The 15154-nt window shown below is 35.9% G+C and overlaps 1 protein-coding gene and 1 pseudogene across 2 annotated transcripts in view; one reads left to right on the top strand and one right to left on the bottom strand.

Moving 5' to 3' along the window:
• Window positions 1-8949: 8949 nt before the first annotated feature.
• Window positions 8950-11794, top strand: LOC306888483 (peroxisomal membrane protein 11A-like). The gene is made up of 3 exons (XM_079446821.1): window positions 8950-9201; window positions 9315-9430; window positions 10195-11794. The coding sequence occupies exons 1-3, from the start codon at window positions 9146-9148 to the stop codon at window positions 10761-10763; spliced, it is 741 nt and encodes a 246-aa protein (XP_079302947.1). The 5' UTR covers window positions 8950-9145; the 3' UTR covers window positions 10764-11794.
• Window positions 11795-12228: 434 nt separating this feature from the next.
• LOC306888604 (RNA polymerase II elongation factor ELL-like) overlaps window positions 12229-15154 on the bottom strand; it is a 39774-nt pseudogene continuing 36848 nt past the window's right edge. Inside the window, exon 12 of the transcript XR_013785966.1 lies at window positions 12229-14109. The product of XR_013785966.1 is annotated as an RNA polymerase II elongation factor ELL-like (transcript). The remainder of the gene's footprint in view (window positions 14110-15154) is intronic.

The following is a 15154-nucleotide window of genomic DNA, read 5'->3' as shown; positions in this document are numbered from 1 at the left end:
AAGAAAGAAAAGCTGAAATCCAAAATATCTGTTTTAAAACAATAATTATATATAGGCAGTTGTTAACTGAAAACATATTAAATGAGGAATAGTGTAGTTATGAAACAAGTGCTTGATATTATTCAGTATATCACAGATATTACATCAAATATTCAACAGTTTCAAATGACATATTCCTCATGCCGCTCTTCATGATACATCATGAAGCTCATTATGAATTCCTATCTTTGAGTCTAAAAGCTCAAACAACACAAATGTTTTGCAATGACTAGAAATCAATGTCTATCTTTTGACACTGTGGTTGAAGTGATGCACTAATAAGCTTCCAGAATAGGTCAATATCTGCCACCTGTCATAACCGGGAAGTTATTTACGGATGTCTGTTTTAAAGCAACAGGATATAAAATACCAATTTTATGGTATGAAAGAGTCATCTTGACTGCATTAGACTCCAAAGAAAGAGGATGTAAAAGCTCAGAAGCTTTAAAATACATTTATATTCATGTGTTTGTGTTTCAATCAATCCACTACCTACAGTATATAGCCTAATACTAATGTGTAGCAATTTTTTTTAATCTATTCATTGTATTAATTGTTTTTTTGTATATACCACTTGTTCAATGAATGGCTGCAGGGATGCTGACAGGTTCATCAATTTATCTATCTGACAAGCATTTATTTCCTAAAATATGACTAATTCTAAAATATGAGATAATTCTGCATTCACAGGCAGTTTTTAATTGAGTGTTTTTGTATTGATTGTGCTGTTAGGCAAGAGCCAACGGCCATTATTGGCTACTAATTTCTGGTATTAGAGGGGACTCAGGTGTCTGGGCCTTTAAACTGGCAAACGGATATTACAAAATAAGAGGCTAATCACCTTGGCAGTCTGCCCCCGAGTTCAGATAGTTTTTGCCCCTCACTTAACGTTAATGATCTCTGTACAGTATGCATTCTCTGGCTCAAGGCAAAATTGGTTGAATGTTCGATAAAAGGTACTGATCAAAGAAGTTTCAAAGCTATGATTCATGGGAAACATATCCTGGACCTTTATTTGTATAATAGCCAGTCCTGGAAAAGTATAGGTTAAATATCACCTGACATCTTCATACAATGTTCAGCCTATATTAGAAGTCCGTTTTACTTCTGAACAGTGTAAAACTAGCAAGAAACAGGCTTCGAGGTTGTTTGTGTGATTGAAATTGACAGCACAATGATAGACAGTTTTTTTCAAAAGCTTGCTGGCATCTAGTCTCACACTTCATTGGCATGTACTGCAGGCTCCTTGGAGAGAGGGGCAAAATATATTATTCATCATTGTGGACTTCAAAAAAGAGAAATTAATACAATTTGAACGGCAAAGATTTCTTTTTCTGAATGATGGATTTCACCTTTACACTCAAGTGACTGTCAGCCCAGATTGTGTATGAATTAACCTTAATGTCACTGATATGCTTTTATACACAATATGTGTGCTAAGATCTTTAAATACATTCTTTAGTAAACAGTTTTCAACAAAGAGATAGAGATGTTTATTTTATAGCGTCATTTGTAGTCACATAAAACAACAATGGTAATATATTCAAACCCTGAAAGCCATTGAAGCTGAAGAAAAAAAGATAAACAAGAAAAGGCGGATTTTGTAAAAATGATTATCTTTTGACCAAAATAAAGCTCCATGAAATGGCTTTGTCTCTTTCATTTGAACACACAGCATGAATGCATTTCTGTTTGATGCAACTTGTTCAACAGTTGTTTCTATAGAGGGTTTTGGGTAGCCTCAATATATAAACATGAAAGGCTTGCTTTCTAACTGATATATCTTTTGAGGTAGGAAAAATGACTGTACATGTGATATGAATCTGAGAGTGGGGGGGGGGGGACAAACAAACAAATAAAATAAAAATGAAATATAAATATAAACAAAAATACAATGCACACACACACACACACACACACATACACATATACACACACACACACACATATATGAAAGGCTCACTTTTTTAAATGATATACCTTTTGAGGTTGGAATAATGACTGACTGTACATGTGATATGAATCTGATTGGGGTGGGGGGAGAAACAAACAAACAAAATAATAAAATAAATGAATAAAATGATAACATGAACTATAAAGAAACTAAATTATCTGTTTCTCCCCACAAATCTAACAAATACGTAGATACAAATGTATAACACTTTCGAATAGGGAACACTTATTTACTATTAACTATGACTTTTCCCTCAATAAATTCCTAATTTGCTGCTTATTAATAGTTAGTTAGGTAGTTGTTAAATTTAGGTATTGGGTAGGATTAGAGAATAAGGCATTAATATGTGCTTAGTTACTACTATGAGCATAATAAAAGAATTCAAGGATTTTTATTTCAAACTAGCTATATATTTTAATCTAACACATAACTGAATATTTTATTGTTGTTATTAATTTTACTTATTTTATTTAAAATTTTATTTAATAATTTAATTTACATTTTATAATACCCATTTGTATTATATCTGATAAACTAAAGCCCTCCTTCCACAAATCAAAACAGAGGAACAAACAAAAATGCACTTTTCTCGTTACCAGGATGCCTAAAAGATACAATAAGTTTTCAAATGCAGCTGATTATGCAGCAGCAAAATAAACTAGCCTATAAAAAGTAACCATTATGCCAGTTCTAAAAGGAAGCACAATCTAACAACAACAACAACAAACACTATTTACATGAATCTTTGACCTTAATCATTCTGACTGTATTAATATGAAGGAATTTTCCTTATTGATTTTTTAAAAGGTATTTTACCTGTTGAATTTTGCACTGCACTGTATTGTTTTTTTTTTAGAATCAACAGAAATGTCCATAAATCTAATAAATAATTTCCTGACAGAAAATGACCAGTACATACACAGTCCAAGTTCAGTACAACATAGCTAAAACAGCTTCTTATGAAACCGTGAAAGATTTGAGTGCATTCACAACACGTATTACCTCCAGTCCTGCATAACAGAGCATGATCAACTGCACCTGGCAACCCTTTTGAAAATATCTCAAAATAACCTCCTGTTGGATGAAGGACAAAGGAGAAAAATATAATTTTGTTTTACTCGCCTCCAGGCATGTTTAAAATAACCCGTGCTTCAATCAATAATTCCAATAGCAAAGTGAGATTCTTTGTTTTCCTGGACTTCATTTCTGTATTCATTTTTGGTCATAAAAAAAACAACATTTTCAAGTGTAACTTGTTCATGTTTGCAGCTTTCATACAGCAAGTGTGATGTGTGTCTCTGTAAATACTAAACTCCATGCAAACATCTTGATCTTAGTCATAACTCAAAATGTGTGGCATTAAACATCTGTGACCGTTTAAAACATAAACTTGGCAGTCTGGTCGTCAATAACCAAGAATTAGTGTTATGCTCTACACAGCAACAGCTGGAAATGCCTTGGTTAAATGTGTTGTTTTTCAATAAACCACATTAATATGCTTCTTCAAGAACACTATATTGTTGGGTAAAACATCTGTGCTTTCCAATACAAACTTCACCTGTTCCAGGAATACCTCAAATCCAAATTGGTTGCCACGTCGTAATTTTCTTTCGTTCAAAGCCATTTCATTACATCAATATAGCCTGAAGCAACTGACAATGGCAATATAGCAAATCCATAATAAGATAGAAATACTACGTGATATCCTAAAAGTAATAAAAATGTCACTGCATATTTAATTTGGGTGGCCTTTTACCTGAACTGCCTTTCTAAATGCCATATTGCAGCCTTGAGGTGGTTGAATTTATGATTGAGGGAAATTTGGTCGTTGTGTGCAAAGACATTTTTGGAGGAGTCACTAAATATTGTGTGAGACTGACATTGAGTGTCATTGAGTGTATTCTTGATTAAACACTGCCCCCTGCAGGTGTATGTGTTAAACTGATCTGACTTTCACATGATTTTGAGGTAAAAATAATTGTATGTGTATTGCATACCAGCTGGAAGGAAGGAAGGAAGACAGAAAGAAAGAAAGAAAGAAAGAAAGAAAGAAAGAAAGAAAGAAAGAAAGAAAGAAAGAAAGAAGCTTTAGCCGGAAGAAACGTCAATGTCTTGATGAATCTGTTTCTTATAAACAAGCAGTTTTCCACTTCATAAGATGGTAAATGATGGAGTCATGTTGATTAGTTGACGATTATTGTAATGTTTTTATCAGCTGTTTGGACTCTCATTCTGACGGCACCCATTCACTGCAGAGGAAACATGAGTGAGCAAGTGATATAATGCTAAATTTCTCCAAATCAGTTCCAATGAAGAAACAAACTCATCTACATCTTGGATGGCCTGAGGTTATAAATTTTCATTTTGGGATGAACTATTCCTCTAATGAACTCTGGCTTTTATCATATCATTTAGGCCTTAAGGTCATCAATCAAATATGACAATTCCCCAGTTTCAAATATTCTCTTTCAGGCTGCACATCAGAAATAATAATAACGAAAAAACCCCATTGTAGATGTAGAATATGTAATAGATCACATCAAAAGGAATAACCAAATGCCGAGAAAAAATATTGTAGATGATTCATTTTAAATTTCAGTCTATATCATCTTCATGTAAAAAAATAAGAAGTGTGTATTATACTAAATTGAGCATTCTCTGTCTGAATTCAAAGGCATCACACTTAGACCTATGAATTTCTATGCTGATAGCAAAAGAAGGCCTTTTCCATAATAGATGGTAATACATTTTAAATCTATTATCTTTTATATGTACAGTGGGTACGGAAAGTATTCAGACCCCCTTCAATTTTTCACTCTTTGTTATATTGCAGCCATTTGCTAAAATCATTTAAGTTAATTTTTTTTCCTCATTAATGTACACACAGCATCCCATATTGACAGAAAAACACAGAATTGTTGACATTTTTGCAGATTCATTAAAAAAGAAAAACTGAAATATCACATGGTCCTAAGTATTCAGACCCTTTGTTCAGTATTTAGAAGAAGCACCCTTTTGATCTCATATAGCCATGAGTCTTTTTGGGAAAGATGCAACAAGTTTTTCACACCTGGATTTGGGGATCCTCTGCCATTCCTCCTTGCAGATCCTCTCCAGTTCTGTCAGGTTGGATGGTAAACGTTGGTGGACAGCCATTTTTAGGTCTCTCCAGAGATGCTCAATTGGGTTTAAGTCAGGGCTCTGGCTGGGCCATTCAAGAACAGTCACAGAGTTGTTGTGAAGCCACTCCTTCATTATTTTAGCTGTGTGCTTAGGGTCATTGTCTTGTTGGAAGGTAAACCTTCGGCCCAGTCTGAGGTCCTGAGCACTCTGGAGAAGGTTTTCGTCCCCGATATCCCTGTACTTGGCCGCATTCATCTTTCCCTCGATTGCAACCAGTCGTCCTGTCCCTGCAGCTGAAAAACACCCCCACAGCATGATGCTGCCACCACCATGCTTCACTGTTGGGACTGTATTGGACAGGTGATGAGCAGTGCCTGGTTTTCTCCACACATACCGCTTAGAATTAAGGCCAAAAAGTTCTATTTTGGTCTCATCAGACCAGAGAATCTTATTTCTCACCATCTTGTGGTCCTTCAGGTGTTTTTTTGTGTCTTGCACTGAGGAGAGGCTTCCGTCGGGCCACTCTGCCATAGAGCCCAGACTGGTGGAGGGCTGCAGTGATGGTTGACTTTCTACAACTTTCTCCCATCTCCCGACTGCATCTCTGGAGCTCAGCCACAGTGATCTTTGGGTTCTTCTTTATCTCTCTCACCAAGGCTCTTCTCCCCCGACAGCTCAGTTTGGCCGGACGGCCAGCTCTAGGAAGGGTTCTGGTCGTCCCAAACATCTTCCATTTAAGGATTATGGAGGCCACTGTGCTCTTAGGAACCTTAAGTGCAGCAGAAATTTTTTTTGTAACCTTGGCCAGATCTGTGCCTTGCCACAATTCTGTCTCTGAGCTCTTCAGGCAGTTCCTTTGACCTCATGATTCTCATTTGCTCTGACATGCACTGTGAGCTGTAAGGTCTTATATAGACAGGTGTGTGGCTTTCCTAATCAAGTCCAGTCAGTATAATCAAACACAACTGGACTCAAATGAAGGTGTAGAACCATCTCAAGGATGATCCGAAGAAATGGACAGCACCTGAGTTAAATATATGAGTGTCACAGCAAAGGGTCTGAATACTTAGGACCATGTGATATTTCAGTTTTTCTTTTTTAATAAATTTGCAAAAATGTCAACAATTCTGTGTTTTTCTGTCAATATGGGGTGCTGTGTGTACATTAATGAGGAAAAAAATGAACTTAAATGATTTTAGCAAATGGCTGCAATACAAAGAGTGAACAGTTTAAGGGGGTCTGAATACATATATATATTTTTTTTTTTTTTTCTGTGAACAATAAGCAGATGCTATTGAATTATAATTCACATTATAAAGCACAAATAATTGTCTGGACATATTCTTCCAAAAGGCAGCCTAACTACTTTAGTAATCACATGGGAGCAGTTCAATCGGCAAGTAGCATCATGCATAAAAATAGAAAGTAGGCTATGTCTGGTAATCTCTTCCAAGTCACTCAGTTGGACTGTCAAGGCCCTGCTTTTATTATGTGTTTCATGTAAAGAATTTCCCATTTTATGACATGCACAGTTACTAAAGAGATTTTACAGTCCCATTCAGTCCCTGATGATTTTGGACTTATTTCTTAAGACCTTTGCTAATATAAACACTTTCATAATTCAGACAACAACTCTAAAATGCACACACACTTACAGCTTAATTAACATGCTGTTAATCAAAAAGAATGAAGTTCAATTGACTTGCCTGTAGCAGCAAAAGTCATCATCATTTGAAACAGATCATATGTAAAATATATAATTGTACGGTAAGTCAAATGCATATGATCACATTCACACATTGCCAGCCACAAAATAATTACAAATGTGACCCTGGAACAAAACCAGTCTTAAGTTGCATGGGTATATTTGTAGCAATATCCAACATTGAATGGGTCAAAATGATAAATTTTTATTTTATGCCAAAAATCATTAAGATATAAAGTAAAGATTATGATACATTAAGATATTTTGTACATTTCCTACCATAAATATATCAAAACATAATTTTTGATTAGTAATATGCATTGCTAGAACTTCATTTGGACAACTTTAAAGGTGATTTTCTCAATATTTAGATTTTTTGGACCCACAGATTTTCAAATAGTTGTATCTCGACCAAATATTGTCCTCTAAACCATACAGCAATGAAAATATTATTTATTCATTTATTCAGGCGATGTCTAAATCTGTTTTTTAATAAATTTACCCTAATGACTGGTTTTGTGGTCCAGGGGCACAACAAGTCAACAAGCCTGAAGTTACATGTAATAGCAATATAATAAGGAACAGGTATTAACCTGTAGTTTTATTCCAGGTATTTCCATTCTCCAATCCTGAGCCAGTCATTGGTCAGTTAAATCAGGTAGTGCACACTGTGACTTGTAATTAACATAAACACTTTGTCAAAAATTACAAGACAACGTCAAATTATTGATCTTCTTTATAATAGTAACATAACATTCATCTTAAAATGTACATTGTGCTGGGAACATGAACAAATCAATATTAACATAAACGTGAATGAGTCGGATCTTTTCAAAGAAACATGTTCATAAAGCTAGTCCAAACCATTCGTTTATTAATTGTTCAAAGCAAGGAATTTTACTTTTACTTTTGGGGCGATAGAAGAAATATTGCAAATAAAAAGTACTGTAAATATGTTTACAACTTGAGCTGGAATCATAACTGTAACAAACAAAACGGAGATACGGCCAATTACAATAAACAGGTTTGTTAATAACGCAGTGCACCTACATACGTTTTATTACACAACTTTGATTAAAATCATGATTGAATGCAGGAACCGCGTGAGGACGCATTTGCGTCATGACGTAAAATGGAATGTTTTTAAACGAACTGTTCAAAAGAATCGATTATAAAAGTCGGACATTATATCGCCAAACCCCCTGCCTGTCATAATTTATTTTATTTTTCATGTCATGCACTTTAAATCTCTTATAATCCGTAAATTCGAAATTAGTTATTTTTTATAAGCGCGACATAATAATGATTTATTAAAGGGATGTGAAGTTTGTGTTTTGTATGTTGCATGAACTTTCACCTCAGTTCCCACAGCCACGCAGGATACCGCGGTCAAGCCAGCAGCCACCTGGATCTCGATGCACGTCTGTTTGTGGTATTACGGTACGGAGACATGAAGCGGCCAAAAAGCTGGCAAATACCTATATTTCAGCGGTTATGAATTAAATGTGTCCCAAAACACAAAAGATAAAAGATACAGTTATATTATGTTCGAATATATTATACAGTGTAGTTTTCTATAAATAATAAAGTCTGCTAAAATACTTTATAACACTGATTATCTCCTACATGCATTATTCAAATTCCTTCAGAGTTAATACGAAAATGTCAATAAATTATTTTTCAGAACGACCAAGTCTCTATCTGTGTCAACCTTCTCTGGGTTTTACTGTCGAATTTGGGAGAAAATGAATGGCAAAGTCTGTCACAATGCATTATAGCACTCCTTGATATTTAGACAGGCATTATTCAAATTCCTTCAGAGTTAACATGAAATTGTCAATAAATTCTTCTTCAGGACACCATTAATTTTCTCCCAAATTCTACAGCAAGAGCTCATGAAACTTCATTTTCTCCCAAATTCTACAGTAAAAGCTCATGAAACTTGACACAGGCACTCCCAAGACACTTGACGAGTCTTGGGTGTCCTGAAGAAGAATTCATTCCAATTTCATGATAACTCTTTTGTAAAAAAAAACTTTTGTGTTTTGGGACACATTAAATTCATAACCGCTGAAATATAGGTCTTCGTCAGCTTTTTGGCCGCTTCGTGTCTCCGTACCGTAATACCACACACAGACGTGCATCGAGATCCAGGTGGCTGCTGGTTTGACCGGTGTCGCAGGACCTGTGGATTTGACAGGACACAGTAACACCACTAACGATCTTTAACTTTGAGTATGCACTGTCTTTCGAGCTTTTAGTCATTTATTCCTGAAAGAATCGCGTTTTGCACAGTGTTGTTGCACACTATCTGTTGCAGCCACATGGAAACTTTCATCAGCTTCACTAACCAAAGTCAAGGAAGGGATCGCATATTCAGGTTAGTGTCTCTTATCAAAGCGTGTCATCCGTCTAATCAACAGCGAATTAGTTATTTCTCCGTAAAGACAAGCTAGACTATGTCTGAACATTTTGTTTGTTTGCTTGCTTTAGAGCAACCCAATATGCTTGTGCTCTGGCGAAATATCTTCTGAGAAATGAAGCGAAGAGAAAAGATCTGGTGAAAAAGCTGCAATTTCTGGAGTCTAATATGAGTTCGGGGCGGAAGCGTAAGAACGAACGGTTACATAACAAAACAATCACATACAAAACAAAAGTTCTTTCATTTCTTTGTCAGTACTTACTGTTCCAGCTTTACAGAGTTATCTCAGAAAGTATTTCTTATCTCACTAGTTATACAGTTCAATCATTATTGACATTTGGGCAGTAATAGTCAAAGGGCAACTGCCCCCCTGGTGTCGTGCTTCTCCCAAAGTTTATTTATTCCTTCAGTCCATTGTTTAATATCAAATGGGGTTTTCTATTTTCTCAAAATATAAACTATATTATTGCACACCTCTATATAAAAAGTTGAACATATAAGTATATCCAACTTTACCTGCATACAGTATACACACGTAAAATAATAGCCTAACTTGATTGCTTATATCTAGTCACTAATGGAATAAGTACAAGCGAAATTGAAAAGATCACAATTTGAATACTTGAGTATTAGTGCACTTGTTAAGTAAAATTTTGGGGAATATGTACTTTACGTGAGTTCTGTGAAAATCGAATATTTGTACATATACATTTACAAGCAAATAATATTTTTTCCACTACTACATACATGCCACAGTCACCACTTCAATGTTTTATATAGTGACTGTACTTTAAATTAAGCAATGTCTCAGCACTTTTTACATTCCCGACTTGTCTAAAAATTAAGTACTGGTAACATAAAAATAGACACTAATTAATTTTATGACCTCTATTTTTCGCAGATATGAAAATAATTTAATCAGGAATGTGTCTGCTTTTCTCTTTTTTTCAGTATTCAGGCTTGGGAACACAGTTAACTCAATCCATGCGGCCAAGAGCACTCTTCATATTTCTGACCCCGTACTGCGCTTTTGCCTTACTTTTGCCAACCTCAACCGTGCCTCGTATTTCATCTGTGACAACATACTCTGGGCCAGAAGTATTGGGCTAATACGAGACATCGACAAGGAGCGCTGGAGCTTGAACTCCACTCGCTTCTATTTCCTGTCCTTGGTTATGAATCTAACCAGAGACGTCTATGTGATCATCCAGCTTATGGTGCAGAAGTCTCGGGACCGACACTTCCAGCAAAAAGTCGACCAGCATCTCAATGAAAGCCCGGATGTGGCTTGTGTCATAGTGCCTCAGCTTGATGCGTTCCTCTTCCTTCTCCTCGAGAGCCTCAGAAATGAACCATCTGTGGCTCTCGATACAGTAAAAAATGTTTGCGATCTTTTCATTCCACTTGACAAACTGGGCATTTACCAAACAAATGCAGGGGTGGTGGGCTTCTGTGGCCTTGTTTCTTCTCTTTTAGGTATATTGTCAGTTTTGAGGCCGAGCCTCAAAATCAAGCCATGATTTAGGGAATGAGGAAAATGCTTTAGAGTAACATCCAAAATGTCTTGTATAAGAAAAAGTTTCTAACAAATGTTTCGATTTCATTTTAGTGTGGAATTAGACTACTATTAAGCTTACTTTTGTAAAGGGATCAACTTAATTGTATAAGGGAGACAGGAGAACAGCACATACCCATAATGCATTAGTGCACCTGCAGGGCTGCTCTGCACAACATAATAAAAAATAAGAGCATCATTTAGATAAGATTTCGCAGTGTGGGTTTGACCACATGCTGTGTACACTTTCATTAAATAGAGTGCCTTGCTGATCTGTTGTTATATTATGGCAGCCCTAGTGAAATAATACACCTGTATATTAAGCAGTATTTAGTATAGTTTTAATAGAGATTATATCACTTTGGTACTGACGATATTGAGATGAGGGTACACAAACACATTTGGGAAGTTTTCAACAAAAAGATGCTCTCTGTGATGGCAGATGCTCAACTTTCTGAAATATGTGCTTAATATTTAGTCTTTTCTACACGGAAAACCATCTGTGAAATTAGATATTCTACCTCGTTCTGACAGATCCCATAGTTGTTTACAGATGTGTGTTTTATTTTAGGTGCCAGACAGAGTTTTGTTAGTTATTTCCAATTTTGGTTTATCATGACAAAAGATAACTTATTACATTCTGATTCCACATATTTGGTTGTCAGCACAAACTGCTTTACGAACAAACTGTGAACTTTAATAAAGGAATTCTTATGCTCTGTTGAAAAGGTTTTGGTTTGTTTCTCACTTGTCTTCTAAGATAGAATTTCAACAGTTTGTTCTCACATTACACACAATAAAACGTCACTATTATCGACACAAACACCTCTTATGGATCCACTACATGGATTTGTGATGGTTTAGTTTTAAACTCACTACACCACATGCCTAAACTAGATTTAAAGGGGTCATGAACTGATTTGGTTTTTAATTTGGACTGTTCTCTGAGGTCCACTTATGTTATCAAGATTTTTACATTAAAAAACATTTTAGAAGTAATGAGCTATTTTCTGTCCTGTTTTGACCACCTCATTAGAAAGCTCTGTTTGAATAGGCGTGCCGAATGCTATGATTGGCTAACAGTTGTGCATGTTTGACAGGCTACATCCTTCACAGATGGATTGTGTTTTAGGTTAAAAATGCATAAATGCTCAGTACATATCCAACGATCTGTAATAACTGACAAAGCGGTAGCGATCGCATAATGTAAACATTATAAGTGGTCTGGCACTTCATTAAAAATAAAGTTTATCGTTTGGTTTCTGCATAAACCTGTGTTTGCCGCTCATGTCATTAAATGCCCATGAGGAGGATGCAATACTATAATTTGCAAAGTTAAGGCATGACCATTGGACCATTAGATTCGGTAAAAAAAAAAACAAAAAAAAAAAAAGTACCCTCAATTAATAAGAATCACAAGCTGAAGTGTTGTGAAATATATGAAGTTTTTTTATAGACATTTTTTTTGTATAGTTTTAGTTCATAATTTGCTAAACAAACTGTAAAATTAAAGTCATATCAGAAGACATTTCCATAGTATTAAGTTAATGTCCAGTTTATTTAAGGCATCTACATCAGTACATGAAGTTGCCCCATGAAAGGATGAAACAAACTGTTAACAATATAAAGAGAAATGCTATTTTGGCAAATCTATCAGTTTTCCAGCCAGATAACAAATCAGGATCAACGATTAGAGGAACTAACACTGTAGTGACATAAATAACAGATCAGCAGTCTCCACAAGAGAAATGTCAAAGCGCAAAAGTGACACAAAAATACTTCCATAATGTACATGAGGGTATGGGCATGAACAGGAATGACATTGACATAGAGGGACTTTGGAAAGACTCTGCTTCTATTACGTTTGGTGTTTGCGTCAGGTTGTTACGTAAACCAGAAGACCAATGAGATCCTCCATCAAGTACTACATTCTGGGAAAACAGACATACTGTATACTTTCATTCACATAAAACATGACCCAAACGATAATTAGGATTCAGAGAAAGCCTGACACAGTCTATGAAGGTCTCCTTCATGATTTAAAGGGAAAGAACGCAGTTCATTCAAACTTCAAGAAATTAAACCTCAATAAAACATCCGTCAAATTTCCTGTAACATATTCAATAGATCAGGTAAAGAATTGCTTTTTTCTCAATTAATCATTAATTAATCAATACAAATATTTTTTTATTTTTTTAAAAAGGATAAAATAAATTAAATGTGCTTTAAAACATGATTGTTTCTGCTGTTTAGTGTCCAAATAATAATAATAATAATAATGTTATAAACATCATTATTTAAGGACACAGTGTGCTGTAGTGGTTTGAGCACTGGACCATGGACACAAAAATCATGAGAAAATTATCACTTTATCGATTTTGAACTGTCAAGGTTCAGCACCTTTCCTCTCATTACACGATTGGCTACAGGAAATCAAGATTATATTTGCATCCCAGAGCTCATCATGCAGCTACACACAAAAGAGGAAGGTCTCGTCTAATTAAGAGTCTGACGTAGGTGCTTTCATATGACAGATTGCACCCTCGTACTCTACAGAGTTTGGTAGGATCATCACAGAGTTGAGAAAATTCCAGGTTTCCCTTATTCTATCCAGTGATTAAATGCTCTATTATAGATGTCGAGATCTTACAAGTGTACAAATATACATTCAGTAAAATATCAAAATAGAAACTGTGCTTAAGTTCTCTGATAAATCACTGACAGACCAAACACAGTACAGATAATCATCTCTCATCGTCCAGGCTTTATGATTGTACCATAAAAGCAGCCCACAGCCCTGAAGGTCAGAGCTCAGAGCCGAAGTTAGAAGATCAAGGGCAACGGTTATACATATGCTGCATTTGGGTAGGAAAAAACAAACAAACATTTTGGCTTAGGTTGTGTATCACGTCTAACCAATTCCTAAATGCAACACTTTTTACATGAACAAACTGGGAGAAAAAAAAAAAAAAAAACCTTTAAAGGGTTTAAGTCACTAGTTGGAGGTCTTGGCCTTTGTTTGATAGTTTGGGCTTAGATCTTCAGCCTCCACATTGTTACCCACAGTTTGTGCGGAGGAAAGATGTGGAAATGCCTTGTCGTGCTCAAGAGAGACATTTGGTCCTGGTTTATTTCCACTGAGGAGTCATTTGGTCTGTGCGAGCAGACTGGGAAGGAGGAGGAGAGTGGAACGGCCGGCACTAGGAGGGCGCTTGTGTGCGGTCATAGACCAGAATCAGGCCTTTGATGTGTGATAGTTTCTGATGGAGATACTCGCAGCGCTTCTTTTCTTCCCGGTAGCCTGGAAACTTCTGCAGCGACAAAAACAAGATCTTCAAAATGTGCACATTAGAGGTGGGTATCAGTACCGATTTCTTGCTTTAGATGCAGTTTGTTTTTTATCTGTAACTGAAATATTATTAACTGTCAAAAATGGCGACATCTGCTGGACGGAAGGTTCAATAAAAATATTGTTTAGTATTCACGTGGTCAGAGAATATGAGGCATGAAAGGTTCAGTTATTGTTAAAATGATTAAGAATTAATAAAATAGTTTTTATGAGTTGAAATAAAGATTAAAGGGGTCATATGATGCGATTTCAAGTTTTCCTTTCTCTTTGGAGTGTTAAAAGCTGTTCATGCATAGATAAGATCCCTAAAGTTGCAAAGACTAAAGTCTCAAACCCAAAGAAATGATCTTTATAAAAGTTAAGACTCAACCATGCCTTCTGAAAACGCCTATTTTAAACACGCCCCTACGTCTACGTCACTGTGTGGGAAGATTTGCATAACACCGCCCAAATGTATACGCAAAGAAAGAAGGCGCATCTTTTATTCTTGCTGTAGTACTGTTGCTGCTGCAATGGAGACGTTGTGTTTCTCGTTGTGAAAGCGAAACTACTTTGTTTGGGCTTCCAAAAGAGGACACAACTAGAAATCAGTGGTTAAGTTGTATTTACAACACTGTTCAACCCAAAACATTGTGTGCAGCACATTTTACGGAGGACTGTTTCCTGAACCAGGGAGAGTAGCCTACAACACTGGCTGTGCACAAAGGCTATTTCTATAAAGTGGGGCAATTCCAACTTTGCAAGGACAGTCTGCAGCTTCTGACTGTAAGTACGTTTTCTTATTTAAAGAATTTGCTACTTACTATTCAAACGTGTAGAGTAGTACTTGTTGTTTCTCCGATCACAAATGCAAACATGGTGTTATGTTTACGCGGCGCGATATGCAACGCAACGCGTAATAAGACTAATTAATTATGTCCCCACTGGATGCAACAAATGCTTCGTTTGTAATGGGTTTTATTGTTTTTGTCTCGTCGTGCCAGGACACGGCATCACATTATGGTAAG

The sequence above is a fragment of the Barbus barbus genome (genome assembly GCF_936440315.1).
Source record: "Barbus barbus genome assembly, chromosome: 22".
Lineage (NCBI taxonomy): Eukaryota > Metazoa > Chordata > Actinopteri > Cypriniformes > Cyprinidae > Barbus > Barbus barbus.
The sequence above is the reverse complement of the archived record's forward strand: the minus strand, read 5'-3'. Positions and strand labels throughout refer to the sequence as shown.